The sequence below is a fragment of the Coregonus clupeaformis genome, chromosome 39 (genome assembly GCF_020615455.1).
Source record: "Coregonus clupeaformis isolate EN_2021a chromosome 39, ASM2061545v1, whole genome shotgun sequence".
Taxonomy (NCBI): Eukaryota; Metazoa; Chordata; class Actinopteri; order Salmoniformes; family Salmonidae; genus Coregonus; species Coregonus clupeaformis.
In genome coordinates this window covers 17,146,816-17,163,767 of record NC_059230.1, presented here as the reverse complement: position 1 = coordinate 17,163,767, position 16,952 = coordinate 17,146,816, and the positions used below count along the sequence as shown (strand labels likewise).

The following is a 16,952-nucleotide window of genomic DNA, read 5'->3' as shown; positions in this document are numbered from 1 at the left end:
CTTTGCAGCAATTCGACCACGAAGGCATGATTCACACAGTCCCCTCTGAACAGTTGTCCCAAACCATCGCCAGTTGATGTTGAGATGTGTCTGTTACTTGAACTCTGAAGCATTTATTTGGGCTGCAATTTCTGAGGCTGGTAACTCTAATGAACTTATCCTCTGCAGCATAGTTAACTCTGGGTCTTCCATTCCTGTCGCGGTCCTCATGAGAGCCAGTTTGAAGGTTTTTGCGACTGCACTTGAAGAAACTTCCAAAGTTCTTGAAATGTTCCGGATTGACTGACCTTCATGTCTTAAAGTAATGATGGACTGTCGTTTCTTTTTGCTTATTTGAGCTGTTCTTGCCATAATATGGACTTGGTCTTTTACCAAATAGGGCTATCTTCTGTATAACCCCCCTACCTTGTCACAACACAACTGATTGGCTCAAACGCATTAAGGAAATAAATTCCACAAATTAACTTTTAAGAAGGCACAGCTGTTAATTGAAATGCATTCCAAGCGACTACCTCATGAAGCTGGTTGAGAGAATGCCAAGAGTGTGCAAAGCTGTCATCAAGGCAAAGGGTGGCTATTTGAAGAATCTCAAATATAAAATATATTTTGATTTGTTTAACACTTTTTTGGTTACTACATGATTCCATATGTGTTATTTCATAGTTGTGATGTCTTCACTATTATTCTACAATGTAACAAATAGTACAAATAAAGAAAAACCCTTGAATGAGTAGGTGTGTCCAAACTTTTGACTGGTAGTGTATTATCTGACCAGCACTAGTGCTCCCAAGTCAAAATTCCATGTGCATTCTACAGGTCACGTTTATAGGTGAGTGTTCAAAAAATTATAATATCAAGATTAGGAAAAGTATCGCGGCACACCTGAGAACTCCTAAAGACAAATCAGTGTGCCGGTTGGGAACCACTGGTTTAACCAAGTCACCATAGTCACAAACTATAGATCTACCGAGCGTCACCATCTTCACCAAAATAGTGCTGTACAGAGCTCAATGTCCCTCAAGACCAGGTGTATCAAACTCATTTTCTTCAGGGGCCACATTCTCTCTTCGCTGAGGTCCAGAGGGCCGCACTGCAAATGTAATATTACCTTGCAGTCTAATTCCACAAAAACAGTACTCCTGTATCAATGAAATGTTTGACCCTGACTGACTAGCTTTCATTTCAGTGACTGAGTGGGCAGGATACAGTGAATATGTTTGTGTGATTACCTAATATACGGTGTTGAAAAGCTACCACCTAGAGAAACAAAGTAACCAATTACCTCATTATTATAAGAAATCATATTACGCTTTCATTAAATGCCTCGCTATCACAAAATAGCCAATTATCTTGCTACTATGAGAAAGAAGTTATTACGACGTAAGTAAACTTATTATAAAATAAAAAATATCATTATAATGGCCCGGGAATCATAACGTTGTTCCAATATAATGCGTGTTCTTAGAACATGGATAGACTGTGGTTACTGCAACTCATGTCCAACGAGGAGAGGTGGAACATTGTCTTTCTTTCTTTCTTTCCTTCTTGCCGCACTTGGTGATTTGTGGTGGGCCGTACTGATATTACACACTGAAACCCGTACATTTGTGGCTGTTCCCCGATGAACCCGCTGGTGTACTTTCAGGTTGCCGCTTTCAGTGAATCTCTTATCGCACATTTTACACTGGTAAGGTTTCTCTCCTGTATGGATTCGCATGTGTCTGCTAAGGTCGCTGTGGGAGGTAAAGCATTTGTTGCACTGTGTGCAGGAGAACGGCCGCTCACCAGTGTGGATCCGCCGATGTATGGTGAGATCGTAACATCTTCTAAACCTCTTCCCGCAATGCTCACAGCTTTTTGGGCGTTCATCCGTGTGTGTTCGTGAGTGTACCAACAAGGCACCTGAGGTACTAAAATTCTTTCCACAAACGGTACATAAGAACGGTTTTTCCCCTCTGTGCCAGCGGAGGTGACCGATCAGTATTTGATGTTGAATAAATCCCTTCCCACAAATAGAACAGACAAAAGGTCGCTCCCCAGTGTGAGTGCGTACATGGGATTGTAAAGTTCCTGCAGACCTAAAGCCTCTGCCACAATGTGAGCAAACATATGGCCTTTCTCCAGTGTGAACTCGATGGTGCTGTTTTAGAGCCACCTTCGTTTTGTATCTCTTCTCACACTGATCACAATGGAAGGGCTTCGCCTCAGAGTGAACCGTTTCGTGTCGTCTCAGTTCATATGAACATTTGTGACCCTTCCCACACTGGGAGCAGATGTACCGGTTCTTCCTGGTCTTCTTGGCTGAGGAGATTTCTCTCTCACTGACAGGCAGGGCGTTGTTCTCAGATCCAGCTTCTCCAGAGCCCAGGATCTCCTTTGGATGTTTCTTCTTGATGTGCTCCTGGAGGGTGAGCCATCTCCTGTTGGAGAACTGGCACTGTGAGCAGGAGAAGCCCTGGGACTGTGGGGGCTTGGCTTTAGCTTGTCCTGCAGGTAGAAAACACAGGAGTGTGAAATAAGGGCTGCTGAGTTCAAAGTTCCATTGCAGATTGTTGTCAGTAGCTGATGTTTTTTTATTATCCATGCAGAAATTTGTTCAGCAATTATAGAATCTGTGTACTAAATCGTTATAAACTAGTGGAGTAAGAAATGTTGTTACTTTAAAATAAAAAAGTTTGACTACCGACCCCACTCTGCTACTGGAAAAAGTAATCAAACTTCACCAACTCAGTTCGCCAGTGTATGGATGTATGCAATGTATTCCACCCTGAATTTCCTTACCATTGATGGCCACTAATGATGGCTGTTTCTGCTGCCCTGAGTTCCCAGAGGATTCCCCAGCCTCTTCCAGTCTTTCAGTGCCCTCATCACTTTCCTCATTGGCGTCTTCGTCCTCCCCACTGACTTCTTGCTGTCTCTCCTTGCCACTCTCCTGTTCTTTCAGCCCTTCAGGCTTTTCCTTCTCTCCGTTTCTCCTCACATCGCTCTCGTTCTTCACCGTGCCTTTTTCTCTGCCTCTTTTGGTCTGTTCAGACTTCAGTGAGGGAGCGAGGAGGGACAACGTGGACAGGATGGTATCAGAGTCATAGAACAAAAAATCTGGAAGAGAAACCACGTTTACATCCACAGTTTTTATGCAAGTAAAGTCATACCGTATATACAGTGGGGGAAAAAAAGTATTTAGTCAGCCACCAATTGTGCAAGTTCTCCCACTTAAAAAGATGAGAGAGGCCTGTAATTTTCATCATAGGTACACGTCAACTATGACAGACAAAATGAGGAAAAAAACCCCCAGAAAAATCACATTGTAGGATTTTTAATGAATTTATTTGCAAATTATGGTGGAAAATAAGTATTTGGTCAATAACAAAAGTTTCTCAATACTTTGTTATATACCCTTTGTTGGCAATGACTCAGGTCAAACGTTTTCTGTAAGTCTTCACAAGGTTTTCACACACTGTTGCTGGTATTTTGGCCCATTCCTCCATGCAGATCTCCTCTAGAGCAGTGATGTTTTGGGGCTGTCGCTGGGCAACACAGACTTTCAACTCCCGCCAAAGATTTTCTATGGGGTTGAGATCTGGAGACTGGCTAGGCCACTCCAGGACCTTGAAATGCTTCTTACGAAGCCACTCCTTTGTTGCCCGGGCGGTGTGTTTGGGATCATTGTCATGCTGAAAGACCCAGCCACGTTTCATCTTCAATGCCCTTGCTGATGGAAGGAGGTTTTCACTCAAAATCTCACGATACATGGCCCCATTCATTCTTTCCTTTACACAGATCAGTCGTCCTGGTCCCTTTGCAGAAAAACAGCCCCAAAGCATGATGTTTCCACCCCCATGCTTCACAGTAGGTATGGTGTTCTTTGGATGCAACTCAGCATTCTTTGTCCTCCAAACACGACGAGTTGAGTTGTTACCAAAAAGTTCTATTTTGGTTTCATCTGACCATATGACATTCTCCCAATCCTCTTCTGGATCATCCAAATGCACTCTAGCAAACTTCAGACGGGCCTGGACATGTACTGGCTTAAACAGGGGGACACGTCTGGCACTGCAGGATTTGAGTCCCTGGCGGCGTAGTGTGTTACTGATGGTAGGCTTTGTTACTTTGGTCCCAGCTCTCTGCAGGTCATTCACTAGGTCCCCCTGTGTGGTTCTGGGATTTTTTCTCACCGTTCTTGTGATCATTTTGACCCCACGGGGTGAGATCTTGCGTGGAGCCCCAGATCGAGGGAGATTATCAGTGGTCTTGTATGTCTTCCATTTCCTAATAATTGCTCCCACAGTTGATTTCTTCAAACCAAGCTGCTTACCTATTGCAGATTCAGTCTTCCCAGCCTGGTGCAGGTCTACAATTTTGTTTCTGGTGTCCTTTGACAGCTCTTTGGTCTTGGCCATAGTGGAGTTTGGAGTGTGACTGTTTGAGGTTGTGGACAGGTGTCTTTTATACTGATAACAAGTTCAAACAGGTGCCATTAATACAGGTAACGAGTGGAGGACAGAGGAGCCTCTTAAAGAAGAAGTTACAGGTCTGTGAGAGCCAGAAATCTTGCTTGTTTGTAGGTGACCAAATACTTATTTTCCACCATAATTTGCAAATAAATAAATTAAAAATCCTACAATGTGATTTTCTGGAAAATGTTTTCTCAATTTGTCTGTCATAGTTGACGTGTACCTATGATGAAAATTACAGGCCTCTCATCTTTTTAAGTGGGAGAACTTGCACAATTGGTGGCTGACTAAATACGTTTTTCCCCCACTGTATATATAAAATAAAATAAAATCAGGACAGCTCTTTTTTTTTTTTAAATAAATGCAAACAGATAATTTGTTAGTTTGACATTGTGGGATTCTTTGGTGCACGAAAATGTATTATAGGAGAAATGGAGGTGGAAACGCCTTCATGCGCAAATATTGATATAGTAACCACCATATCGAAGTAAACTTGGCCACGTGATGATATGGTGTGTTGTCTTCCCACTACAACTCGGGAAACCATGCAGCTTATTAAGATACAGATGAAATAAATGATGAACTTCACAGGGTGGTGAAAGTGCACGGTGATGAGCTTGATGCTCCTTTCCAATAAATATTGAGGGTCTTATTGTGGTGACATGATGGTCGATGCTCGACTGCCGTTAGACAAATACTCCTCTCTCTTATGCATAATATTCTCATGTAAACTAGCCTACCTGCACTGTATCTGTGAGCTGTTGGCTAGCACTTTTGTGACAACTATCAGTGAAGTTGAAAATGCGATGGAAACACATTGAACTTTAGATTTTTATTCGGTATATGAAAACTTAAGCAAAAAAGTACAGTGTGTGTGCACTACATCATCACGCACTGATTTGTATCCGCATTAACTCCATTTGGTGGAAACACACCACTGGTGGGAAAATGCGCACTTTTTCTTTAAGCGGATTTTTGAATATTCGCATGAAAATCTGTTGCCAATTGGATGGAAACCTAGCCAGAGAGAGAATCCAAATAACTCCAAATTCTCTTTCAGGAGAATCCCCCACAGGCATTTAACCCAGAGGTTAACACAAGGTCAAATAGATCACCTGAGGGATCCTAACCTTTTTTTAGGTGCCCCAGATTTCTATGATGCTGCAGCAGTGTCTTCAGATGCTCAGGGTCAGAGACAGAATGCTGACACTCCTCCAGGTCAGCAGGGGTCAGTTTGAGAATGGATGCTGTCTGAGGGAGAGAATAAGCATGTCTGCAGAACAGAGAAAAGCACAGTCCAATCCCACATGACCCCTAGACCCTACCCCTTTGACACTTACTGATGTTTATTCATTCACGGAAGGGGGTCATTTATTTATTCATATTTTTTATCCTACATTTCAAGCATGTGTACAAATGAATGTCAACATGTTTTAGATGATCTAATAGGATGGAGTAGGTACCTGTGTAAAGCTGGGCACTGGCAGCATCTCCTCTAGTCTGTCGAAGAACTGCCACACCAGTATCTGCAGCGCTGTGTCGTACCTAGTGCTGTACTGCACAGGGAACACCTCCTTCAGCACAGAGATAGAAAGGGAGAGTCGTGGTTTTAGTCAAGGCATATGTAGACATTTTATCGTATTCAATATTCGCCATGAGGTCATACTAGTCCTTTGAAAGAGGGATTTATGACATCTAGATGTTAGATATCTCACCTGAAAAAAGTGTTCCCTCTTCGCTGAGTCTTCTAGCAGAGTTTGGACCAGCTCCACAAAGTTATCCTTTGAGGCCTCCACTTCTTTGTCTTTGCTCTGAATATGTAATCACACACAAAACAACTGTAACCATCTACAATGAGAAAGTAAAGCAGACTTGCCATTAACAGACTGATGTGTGTTACAAATATTACAGGTTACTTACCCCTTCACGTGTTGTGCATGACTGGATTCTGTCCAGGTGGGGCTGGATGGTTTTGTAGTCAGCTGGGCTAGACTCCACACCTCGACACAATTCAAGAACCAGCTGAAACAGAAGATGTATGCATTAATAACGGCTGCCTGAACAATTTATACACTGAGGAAACAAATTGAGGAGTCAAATATGTAACTGATAATGAGTGAACAGAAGTTGTCGAGGAAATTGTGATGAGAGCGATCTTCTGTCAGCATCCCTTGTCTGTGAGATCCAGGGGCTTGGGATGAACGAAGGTCTGAATCTCACCCCACATTATACTTTAGTGGTAGACATTTTATACATTTTTCTCCTGACCCCCTACAGTGTACACCATTCCTAACCCTCAACACTTCCACCTGTCTCACCCTCACTCTCAGTCCCAGGATGAGTTGGACCCTTTGCCTGAACGTCAGGAGCTCCGGAACCATCTCTGTCACCAGAGTCACAAACTCCTCCAGCTTCCCATACTGCATCACGTTACGCTGCTGAGCCACTTGCCACATGGATGCAGACATCAGACGTAGTGGTGGCACCAGGAGACGCAGGGAGGATAGAGGGAGATGCATTTCTTTCACCAGAGGAGGAAGTTAGACAGCTCATGTTAGTACACACCATTGTTTTCGTGTGGCACTTGTGTCTTTGTAAAAAATGTGGCTATATGTTTGAAAGTACAATGTGAATGTCAAGTCTCATGGGCAGCGTTCAGACAGGAAGCCTAATTCTGATCTTATGACCAATCACATCAGATCTTTTCACATTAAACATTTTTCAGAGCTCATCTGATTGGTCAAAACACCAATTAATGAAAAAAGATCAGAATTGGGCTGCCTGTCTAAACGCAGCCATGGAATTGGACTGCATGTCTAAACGCAGCCATGGACTGCCAGTCCTTGCACCCATTAGCTCTTTAGCTAGCTATTTCTATTTCCCCAGCCGTTTGCTTACCAAAGTGGTAGGGTCAGGCTTGTCGACGTTAGACAATGAATACCATTAACATAACAATTCAACAAACCTGAAAATGTTGATGTAGGGTCCATTTCCCCATTCATTTGGGGAAACTTTCCAATTAGCTAGCAGGTGCGGCAAAACGTGGTTTAAAATGTTAGCTAGCTATGCATTGCCAACAAAACATCATCAACAGCTGGCCTGGCTAGTAAACAATATTTCTCCCTAAGACAGGGTTTTACTATTTTCTGAACTACTATGCTCACCTTGTCATAATCGTTTAACTAGCTAAGTACTCTTTTTTTCTGCCCCCAGAAATATTTTGAAACGAGTCTCTGCAGCTTTTCTTCAACAAGCTCAATTTCTTCCGCATTATGTGAGTCACGTGGTATGCAGCAGAGCCTTTCATTTGCATGTTGCGCCAGTGACCCCAACAAGGTGTATCATGTAAAGTAAACCACTGGAGGGAGGCAGAAACCTATCAAAGGAAAAACGGGGGTACGTCTCTATAGGTTATCGTGACTTCCTCACTTTAGCTTCTTGCCTTGCTTTTATCGTGTGAAGTTAGGTCATGTGGATATTTGTTTGCCATTCATGTTATTTTTTAACACCAGCAAACCATTCGTGTAGATAGATGCTTAGGGCACAACTGTATTATTGAGGGGGCGATATAGAATAGGTAGCATTTTTGGGGCCTCATCAAAAGATCACACACGTCTATGATGCCATGTACAACATACATAACGTGTTAATATGTCCAGGACGAGTTTGGTTTCCTACCATTCATCATAATCTATTTACATCCAACCACAGAAAGTCGCATTAGCGTTTCAACACAAATATGGATGAAGAAAAGGTAAGTGACTTCAACACATTTAATTAACTGAAACTGTATGGCTATTGATCAAAATCTATTGCAATAGTTATAAGAATCACAATTATATACACACAAAAATAAATCATATTTTTTCTCTCTGTTTCATAATTTTCCTATAATTCGCAAGAGGCTGAATGTATCTCACCCGAGAAAGCATGCGAGCGAGCGAAACAGCGCCCCTCTGTCTCTGTATGTGTAGCCCATCTATCAGATGTTGTCTGGTCAAAAAGAGTATGACATTATTGCCGCCCATAGCATTGAATGTAAGGGAAACAAGGGGGCAATAATAATAATAGCCAATCAACGTTGAGCTAAACTGAGTGAGCTCATTTGTGAATGGTCCTAGCGCACCAAAAAAAAATTGTCAAGGGAAGCCAATTTGGAGTTGGCTTCACAAAAATCACATCACATCAAAAGTAAAACGTCATTGACAGAAAACAATGTGAGTTGTTGCATCTCGTTGTGTTGTTGTCCTCCGGTGGCTAGCTAGCTATCTAAAATTGGCCTTTCCTAAATTAGCCATGGATGGAGATAGGAATTTGGACTTGTGGTTTTACTTCATTCTCTGTACTGGCCAATGATTATAACGGCAATTCTGATCCAACCATAAATTCCTATATTGTGCCCCTGGCCTGAGAGGATGGAAGTTCAATATGTAGCTAGATGTAGTAGCCTAATGTTAACTAGCTGGCTCATCGTTGCCCATGAAAGGAAGTTAGGCTAGCGAGCAAGCATTTTAGCCAGGTAGCCTAGGACAACAAAAACTAAAAGCGTGTACTTTATGACAGAGTCATAGACCTTTTCGGCAACATGAAAGAGAGGAGGATGGCATTGGCGTTTCTCTACAAGTAGGGTGAGTCAACATGTTCTTTCCACACACACACACACACACACACACACACACACACAGAAACACGTACACGTACACAAAATCAGTACCATGGACAGCCACATGATATTTAGCTTACGTTGATTGGACTAAATAGTTTTGGGGATCTTTTAGTTGTCAGTGTATTAGACCAAGCATAGGTGATTTGGTGATGTTGTAGTTGAAATGGTGCTGGAACAGTGGAGGCAGCTCCTGTTTTCTTTGCGACTTGCAGTAACTGTCCGGTGTTGAAACTGGTTGAAACCTATTGTATTTTGCTCTGTGACTCAACTTTTCATAAGGCATCAAGGTAACGATATCTACCTTTCTCTTAAATGTCATTTGGACTACATTTAGGCCCAATACAACAAAGGGTGGGAATGGGGGGTGGGAATGCTAGCAACTGCTTCTAAACAGCCAGCAGGCCAACTTTTACAAACCACTTAATTTGAAATAGAAGTGACTGGCGAGATAGTTGATGTATAGGCTTTGTCCTTTTTGCTAACACCAGCTGTGGATTGCTTGGCTTTTGCTAGCTTGTGTGCACTCTGAGCCTGTGTCTCCCCTCCTCTTCCCCGCCGGTGAATTTAGAAAAAAATGAAAAAGCTGCTTGACATTCAACCAATCACAGACAGGCCTGTTTCTACCAAGGAGGATGATGTCATCTTTCAAGCTAATTTCAATATATTTTTTTAACGGTTTGTTTCAAAACCAAGTTTGGGATAGGGTTTTACTGAGTGGTTTTTCGCTAATTTATGGCCACAACTAAAAGTAAAGGATGAGTCAACAACATTATTTGGGTATGAGCAAATAGAATAGGAGGTTTTAAAAATTTGATTTTCACTGGACAGTTACCATAAAGGCAATTTTCCTGAAGCTTTCAGAGATTGCATTTGCAGTAAATGCTGCGGATGTTGGCTTAAGTGCAAATTACCTTTAAAAGTCCACTTGTCGACAATGCGCCTTTGATTGAATCCCAGTCAAAGTCGTCTTGTGTTCAGTTCTTGTGGGTTCTGGGTTTGTTGCGTTCAGGTCTTCTTGTTTTCAGGTCATCCTGCGTTCAGGTCTTGTTGGTTCTGAATTTCTTGTGTTCAGGGTGCGTCTCAAGTGGCACCATATACCCTACATAGTTTACTAGAGGGAATAGCATTTGGGACGCAACCAAGATCGCCTTGTGTTCAGGGCTCATATCCACAAAATGTTCTGCTCTACACTCTTGAACCTTAAAGGGTTTTTCAGAATAACCTTACCCAAATAAACTTTTTTTGTTCCATGTAGAAACCTTTTGGATTCCATGTAGTTCTACATGGACAGTTCTACATGGAACCTAAAAGGTTTCTAACAGGAATCGAAAAGGGTTTTCCTATCGGGACAGCTGAATAACCCTTTCTGGAAAAAAAATGTCTAAGAGTTTAGGATATGTCCATATAATCTTATTCACTAAAAGGCAGAACTGATCCTAGATCAGCACTTCTACTCTGGCGCTTTGTGGATATGGCCCCAGGTCTTGTTGCTTTTGGGGTTGTTGTATTCAGGTCTTCTTGTGTTCAGGTCTTGTTGTTGGTTGTGGTCTTCTTGGTTCTGGTTGTGTTGACAGTGCTATAGACCACAGAGAGGTCCTCCTCAGCTGCTTGTGCCGGAGGTCTGATGAGAGACGCAACATATCATCACTTCTGGGGTCTCATTTTCTGTCATGATTAATTGATTGAAGCCAAGATCAAATTCAAAGCGCAGCACGCTGGACAGTCATGTTAAATGCTGGTCATGTTGTCTCAATTGGAAATTACCTTTAAATGTCAAGTGCATTAAAACTCGGATCGGATTGAATCCCGGCCTCAGATTATTTGACGATTTAAAGAATACATTTACAGACAGTACGTTAATTTTAATGTTACAGCATTTAAACCAAACAAGAGCTGTTCTGTTGGACATATAAGAGTTGTATGAACTATTAACAGTCAAACAAAAGTACAGTACCTTCCAGTTTCGAGATTATCTGTGATGTTTTAAAGGCAGGATTTACTCACCGGATGGCAGCAATGGGGTGGTTGAATTTCACAGCTGCATACTGGACATCCTCGTCCTGCTTCTGCGGTTGAGGCAGTTGGACAATGGGGTACAGAGGCACTTCCTGATTTTTGGAGCGAGAGAGGTCGGCACTGGCGAAGTGAACGTCATTCTGCACACCTGTAGCCACTGTCTGTGATGCGGTAGGGGTCATGGCCATCCCTGAGATATTGTCATGAACAAGGCTTGAGTTTACCTGATGGGGAGAGAAGACAGAGAATATAAGCAGACCTGGGGACTATTCATTGGTTTCGTTGTGCCAGGCAAGATTAATCAAACACATTATCTGAAAGAAAACAAACACTATTTGATCTCAAGTCAACTCACCTGTCCATTCCCTGCTGTGTCCCTTGTGTCAGAGGTGGATTTGGAGGCCTTCTTCCTGTTTTTTACATGAATAAATGAATTTAATTATGTATTAACAAACTAATGGATGAATCAATCATTGAATAACAATCAAGTTAGTAACAAATCAAAATGAAAAAGTGAAATATCAGTCTTAGAAAGATACTCACCTGAACCACATGAAGCCAGAGAGACAGAGTATGAGAATCAGAACAACAACTATGATTCCTACAGATGCATTCTTCACAGAAGCTTGCTTCCCTAAAGCATAAAGAATGATATGAATGTTATCGTATAGTGTAGCTTGAAATAAAATAGATACATCTTACCGGCTACAATGATCAATTGAGGTGTAGATTTCTGGGCTCCAACTTCAGATACATGTTTTAAATATAAAAACCACATTTTACCTGAGACTGTAATCAATCGAGTTGTAGATTTCTGGGCTCCGATTCTATTCTCAGCCTCACAGTAGTATTGTCCACTGTCCTCAGAGCTGATGTTAGTGATGCTGTAACTCTGTCCTGATGATTTTGGTGAGGTTACGTTCTTCTTGTACCAGGTGTATTTGTCCACAGGTGGGTTTGCATCACTGCTGCAGGTCAGAGTCACTGAACTGCCCCCCACTATTTTACCAGAGGGACTGACTGATACTGACACTCTCTTTGGGCCATCTATTGTTGGGAATGACAGAAAAGTGAGTACACACAGTGTACACAAAGTATAATACCAGAATGAAGTTATAAATACTTACATGTGACAGTGAGAGTCTCTTCAGGAGAGTGGCGATCCTCATGGCCGTTTACAGCACAGGAGTATCTGCCTGTATCCTCACTGCTGACTGGATCTAGGTACAGGTAGTTATTTTTGGTCTTCGGGTTGGTGAGACGTTGTCCGTTCTTGTACCAGATGTAGATGGGGTTGGGGTTGTCAGTCAGAGTACAGGTGGTGCTACAGGTCAGTGTCACACTCTGTCCCTCTGTCACTGTAGTTTGAACATTTGCCTTCAGGCCTGGGATTAAAAACAAACATTATAACCTTATCAACTTAGCCGACAACCATTGTAATCAAATGACCCAAAACATCCATATTACATACAGACGTTCATTCCTAATGTATGAGGTGAAATTAAGATATATTTCCAAAGACTTGAATGTGACTGATAAAGCATTACAAACTAGTGTACCTGTGACAGACAGCCTGACTCCAGAATGGCCAGAATATCTCTCACTTCTCACACTTTGAAAGACATGACCTTGTATGATCTGAGTCTTGAATGTGAACCAGTACTCAGCTGAGTCGCTCTCTCTCAGGTCTGTGATTCTCAGGGTGCAGACATTCACTCTATCCCCACAGTACTCCACACGATCATCATTCTGAGGTTTCACACCAGACCATCTATAGAACCATGATGTCTCTGTGACTGTATGACCTTTGGGATATGTGTAAGAGCAGGACAGATCCACTGTTGACCCCTTCAAGGCACAGATATTATGAGGGGTGGAAGTCACCCTCCAGCCATTCTGACCCAGTACCACTGCAACACAGTCACACATCATAAGGAAATGAAAGAAACCCGTGGCCCACACCCAATTTGCTCCACAGTTGCTGAGAGATGTGTGAATGGAAACCACAAGCATATACTGTATGTGAGGAGTGAAGAGCAAATCTAAATATGAACAAGGAAATGACCAATGCACACCAAATGAACATTGAGAAGCAACTTATTGTGAATTGTTTAGAAATGTCTATAGATTGAATAGCAATGGATAGGAAAAATATGGTTACTGAAAGGTTATGAATGAGACCATACCTGCCACAGACAAGAGAAAGACCACCAACACACTTCCTGCTGTTCTCAAGGCCATTTTTGCATCTCCCTCCCTGCAGTCTTACAAACAGAAAGGTAGACAACAAAAACACCGTTTATAACTGGTGAACACCTGATACTTAGCACACAACATTATTATTTATGTATTGATCTAAATCAATTGTATTCCCTAATTCTGACTATAGCGTTGAGGCCAAAGGCCCTATCATTATCAGAATATATGGATTATTACTAAAAACATCAAATGAAACACAATATTATAAGATATTGCAACACATACTTACAGAGTGAAGAGAAAAGGTCTTGTACAGTAAATCAACTTACTAGCAGTGTGTGGAAACAGGAACTAAGTGTGTGGAAACAGGAACTAAGTGTGTGGTTGACACATATTGAAAGTAGCTGATACAGAACTGTCCTTCCACTTTAGACATTAACATGCATGATGCATTCTACTTAATAATAATAATAATAATTACAATCATCATCATAATTATGATAATTATAATAATCGGAACACCACAAGGACCCAAAGACAACTAATGATGTCACATAGGTCTACAGATCTGTTAGTTAACAGAGCAGATTGAATAGAACATGACATAATAAATATGGTTACTATGATGTAGAATAGATTACACCTGATACTGCAATTAAGAGGTATCAGGCAATGAAATACTTTAATATTGTAATACATGCTAGTACATAACACATAAGGAAACAGAAATGCAAAACAAAACGTTGTTTTGCAGACATCAATTCTGCTGAACAAATCATCAAATATAGTACAATCGTATGGTATAAGCTATTATCAAGTGTACCTACACTGCGAAAATGAAGCAAGCCTAAATATCCTTTATTGAGTGATAATTCAGTTTCTTTTTTTTTCTCTTTTTTTTTTTAAATTAAGCTAAAAGCTATTTTAAAATAAAATAATTTAGCTTGATAAGAAAAAACAAAAAGGAAAAAAATAATATATATACACTACCGTTCAAAAGTTTGGGTTCACTTAGAAATGTCCTTGTTTTCGAAAGAAAAGCAATTTTTTTGTCCATTAAAATAACATATGTCACGCCCTGACATAGAGTTGGCTAGTTGGTGAGTCAGGGTGTGAATATTTTGTGTGGGAATTTCTATGTGGACATTATAGTATTTGTATTTCTGTGTTTGGCCGGGTGTGGTTCCCAATCAGAGGCAGCTGTCGCTTGTTGTCTCTGATTGGGGATCATACTTAGGCAGACAGTTTTCCTGCCTGGGTTGTGGGATCTTGTTTATGTTCCGTGTTAGGCTTGTATGTGTATAGCCTGAGGACTTCACGTTACGTTGTTTCTTGTTTTGTTGAACGTTTATTGAGTTTAATAAACATGTACGCTTTTCACGCTGCACCTTGGTCTGACCCGTCTCTCAACGATCGTGACAGAAGATCCCACCAAAAACGGACCAAGCAGCGTGCCCAGGAGCAGCAGACACCCTGGACACAGGTGGGGAAGTCATTTTGGACTTGGGAGGAGATATTGGCAGGTAAAGGACCCTGAGCGAAGGAGGAAGCCCAGGCAGGAGAAGATCAACGGCGACATCAACGGTGCCGGCCGAAGAGGAAGCCCGAGAAGCAGCCCCAATATTTTTTTTTGGGGGGGGCTCACGGGGTGGACGACGAGGCAGCAGGAGGCCGGGAAAGGGCTGACTAGAGAGGAGGAGGCCGCTATTCTAGAGGTCCTCCAAGACCTGTGGATCGAGAGTCTGAGAGAGGAGGCCACCACGTTACGGGGGCTGTTAGATCAGAGGGAGCAGGAGGTATCCGTTCAGAGGGAGGCGCTACAGGAGGCTCAAAGGGAGAAGGAAGTAGTGGAGGCAAGGAGAGAGGAGCTGGTCAGGCAACAGAAGGAGCGTGTGTTCATAGAGGAACCTAAGTATGCGGAGATACGCACTGTCTCGCCAGTGCGCATGCACAGCCCAGTGCGTCCTGTGCCAGCGCCCCGCACGTGTCGTGCGAAAGTGGGCATCCAGCCAGGACGGGTTGTGCCGGCTCAATGCTCCTGGTCTCCAGTGCGCCTTCACGGTCCAGTATATCCTGCGCCAGTCCCACGCACTGTGTCGCCAGTGTGCGTTCACAGCCCATTGCGTCCTGTGCCTGCGTCCTGTGCCAGCGCCCCGCACATGTCGTGCGAGAGTGGGCATCCAGCCAGTATAGGTTGGGCCAGCTGTACACTCCAGACCTCCAGTACGCCTCCACGGTCCAGTATATCCTGCTCCGGTTCTACGCACTGGGTGACCAGTGCGCCTCACCAGCCCGGTAAGCCCCGTACCTGCTCCCCGCACCAAACCAGTGGTGCGTGTATCCAGTACAGTTCGGCCCGTACCTGCTCCCCGCACCAAGCCAGTGGTGCGTGTATCCAGTCCGGCACGGCCCGTGCCTGCTCCTCGCACCAAACCAGTGGTGCCTGTCACCAGCCCGGTACGCCCCGTACCTGCTCCCCGCACCAAGCCAGTGGTGCGTGTCGCCAGCCCGGTACGCCCCGTACCCGCTCCCCGCACCAAACCAGTGGTGCGTGTATCCAGTCCAGTACGGCCCGTACCTGCTCCCCGCACCAAGACAGTGGTGCGTGTATCCAGTCCGGCATGGCCCGTGCCTGCTCCTCGCACCAAACCAGTGGTGCCTGTCACCAGCCCGGTACGCCCCGTACCTGCTCCCCGCACCAAACCAGTGGTGCGTGTATCCAGTCCAGTACGGCCCGTACCTGCTCCCCGCACCAAGCCAGTGGTGCGTGTATCCAGTCCGGCACGGCCCGTGCCTGCTCCTCGCACCAAACCAGTGGTGCCTGTCGCCATCCCGGTACGCCCCGTACCTGCTCCCCGCACCAAACCAGTGGTGCGTGTATCCAGTCCAGTACGGCCCATACCTGCTCCCCGCACCAAGACAGTGGTGCGTGTATCCAGTCCGGCATGGCCCGTGCCTGCTCCTCGCACCAAACCAGTGGTGCGTGTATCCAGTCCAGTACGGCCCGTACCTGCTCCCCGCACCAAACCAGTGGTGCGTGTATCCAGTCCAGTACGGCCCGTACCTGCTCCCCGCACCAAGCCAGTGGTGCGTGTATCCAGTCCGGTACGGCCCGTACCTGCTCTCCGCACCAAACTAGTGGTGCGTGTCGCCAGCCCGGTACGCCCCGTACCTGCTACCCGCACCAAGCCAGTGGTGCGTGTATCCAGTCCAGTACGGCCCGGCCAGTGGTCCAGAGCCAGAGCAATCCACTCCACCGGTGCCTGATCCAGCTCCGGTTGGTTGCTCCACTCCGGAGCCAGAGCTGTCCGCTCCACCGGGGTCTAGTCCTGCTCCGGTCAGCGTCTCCACTCCGGAGCCAGAGCATTCCGCTCCACCGGTGCCCAGTCCAGCTCCGGTCAGCGGCTCCACTCCGGAGTCAGAGCAGTCCACTCCACCGGGGTCTAGTCCAGCTCCGGTCAGCGGCTCCACTCCGGAGTCAGAGCAGTCCGCTCCACCAGGGTCCAGTTCAGCTCCGGTCAGTGGCTCCATTCCGGAGTCAGAGCAGTCCGCACCACCGGTGCCCAGTCCAGCTCCGGTCAGCGGTTCCACTCCGGGGGCAGAGCAGTCCGCTCCAC

General features: G+C 44.3%; 2 protein-coding genes across 3 annotated transcripts; both read right to left on the bottom strand.

Annotated features, from left to right (window-relative positions):
* Nucleotides 1–704: 704 nt before the first annotated feature.
* LOC121554609 (zinc finger protein 3) lies at nt 705–7,713 on the bottom strand. Of its 2 annotated transcripts, XM_041868251.1 has the most exons (9): nt 7,619–7,713; nt 7,420–7,477; nt 6,773–6,975; nt 6,375–6,476; nt 6,170–6,265; nt 5,918–6,028; nt 5,585–5,705; nt 2,782–3,099; nt 705–2,487 (listed from the first exon to the last, which is right to left on the bottom strand). In XM_041868251.1, the coding sequence occupies exons 2-9, from the start codon at nt 7,454–7,456 to the stop codon at nt 1,484–1,486; spliced, it is 1,992 nt and encodes a 663-aa protein (XP_041724185.1). In that variant the 5' UTR covers nt 7,457–7,477; nt 7,619–7,713; the 3' UTR covers nt 705–1,483. The 2 variants fall into 2 exon arrangements, with proteins under 2 accessions (XP_041724185.1, XP_041724186.1); XM_041868252.1 differs by lacking the exon at nt 7,420–7,477.
* Nucleotides 7,714–10,573: 2,860 nt separating this feature from the next.
* On the bottom strand, nt 10,574–12,617 carry LOC121554250 (B-cell receptor CD22-like). Its single transcript, XM_045211817.1, has 7 exons — nt 12,608–12,617; nt 12,264–12,521; nt 11,920–12,183; nt 11,680–11,770; nt 11,492–11,546; nt 11,125–11,360; nt 10,574–10,741 (listed from the first exon to the last, which is right to left on the bottom strand). The coding sequence occupies exons 1-7, from the start codon at nt 12,615–12,617 to the stop codon at nt 10,645–10,647; spliced, it is 1,011 nt and encodes a 336-aa protein (XP_045067752.1). The 3' UTR covers nt 10,574–10,644.
* Between the last annotated feature and the right edge of the window lie 4,335 nt (nt 12,618–16,952).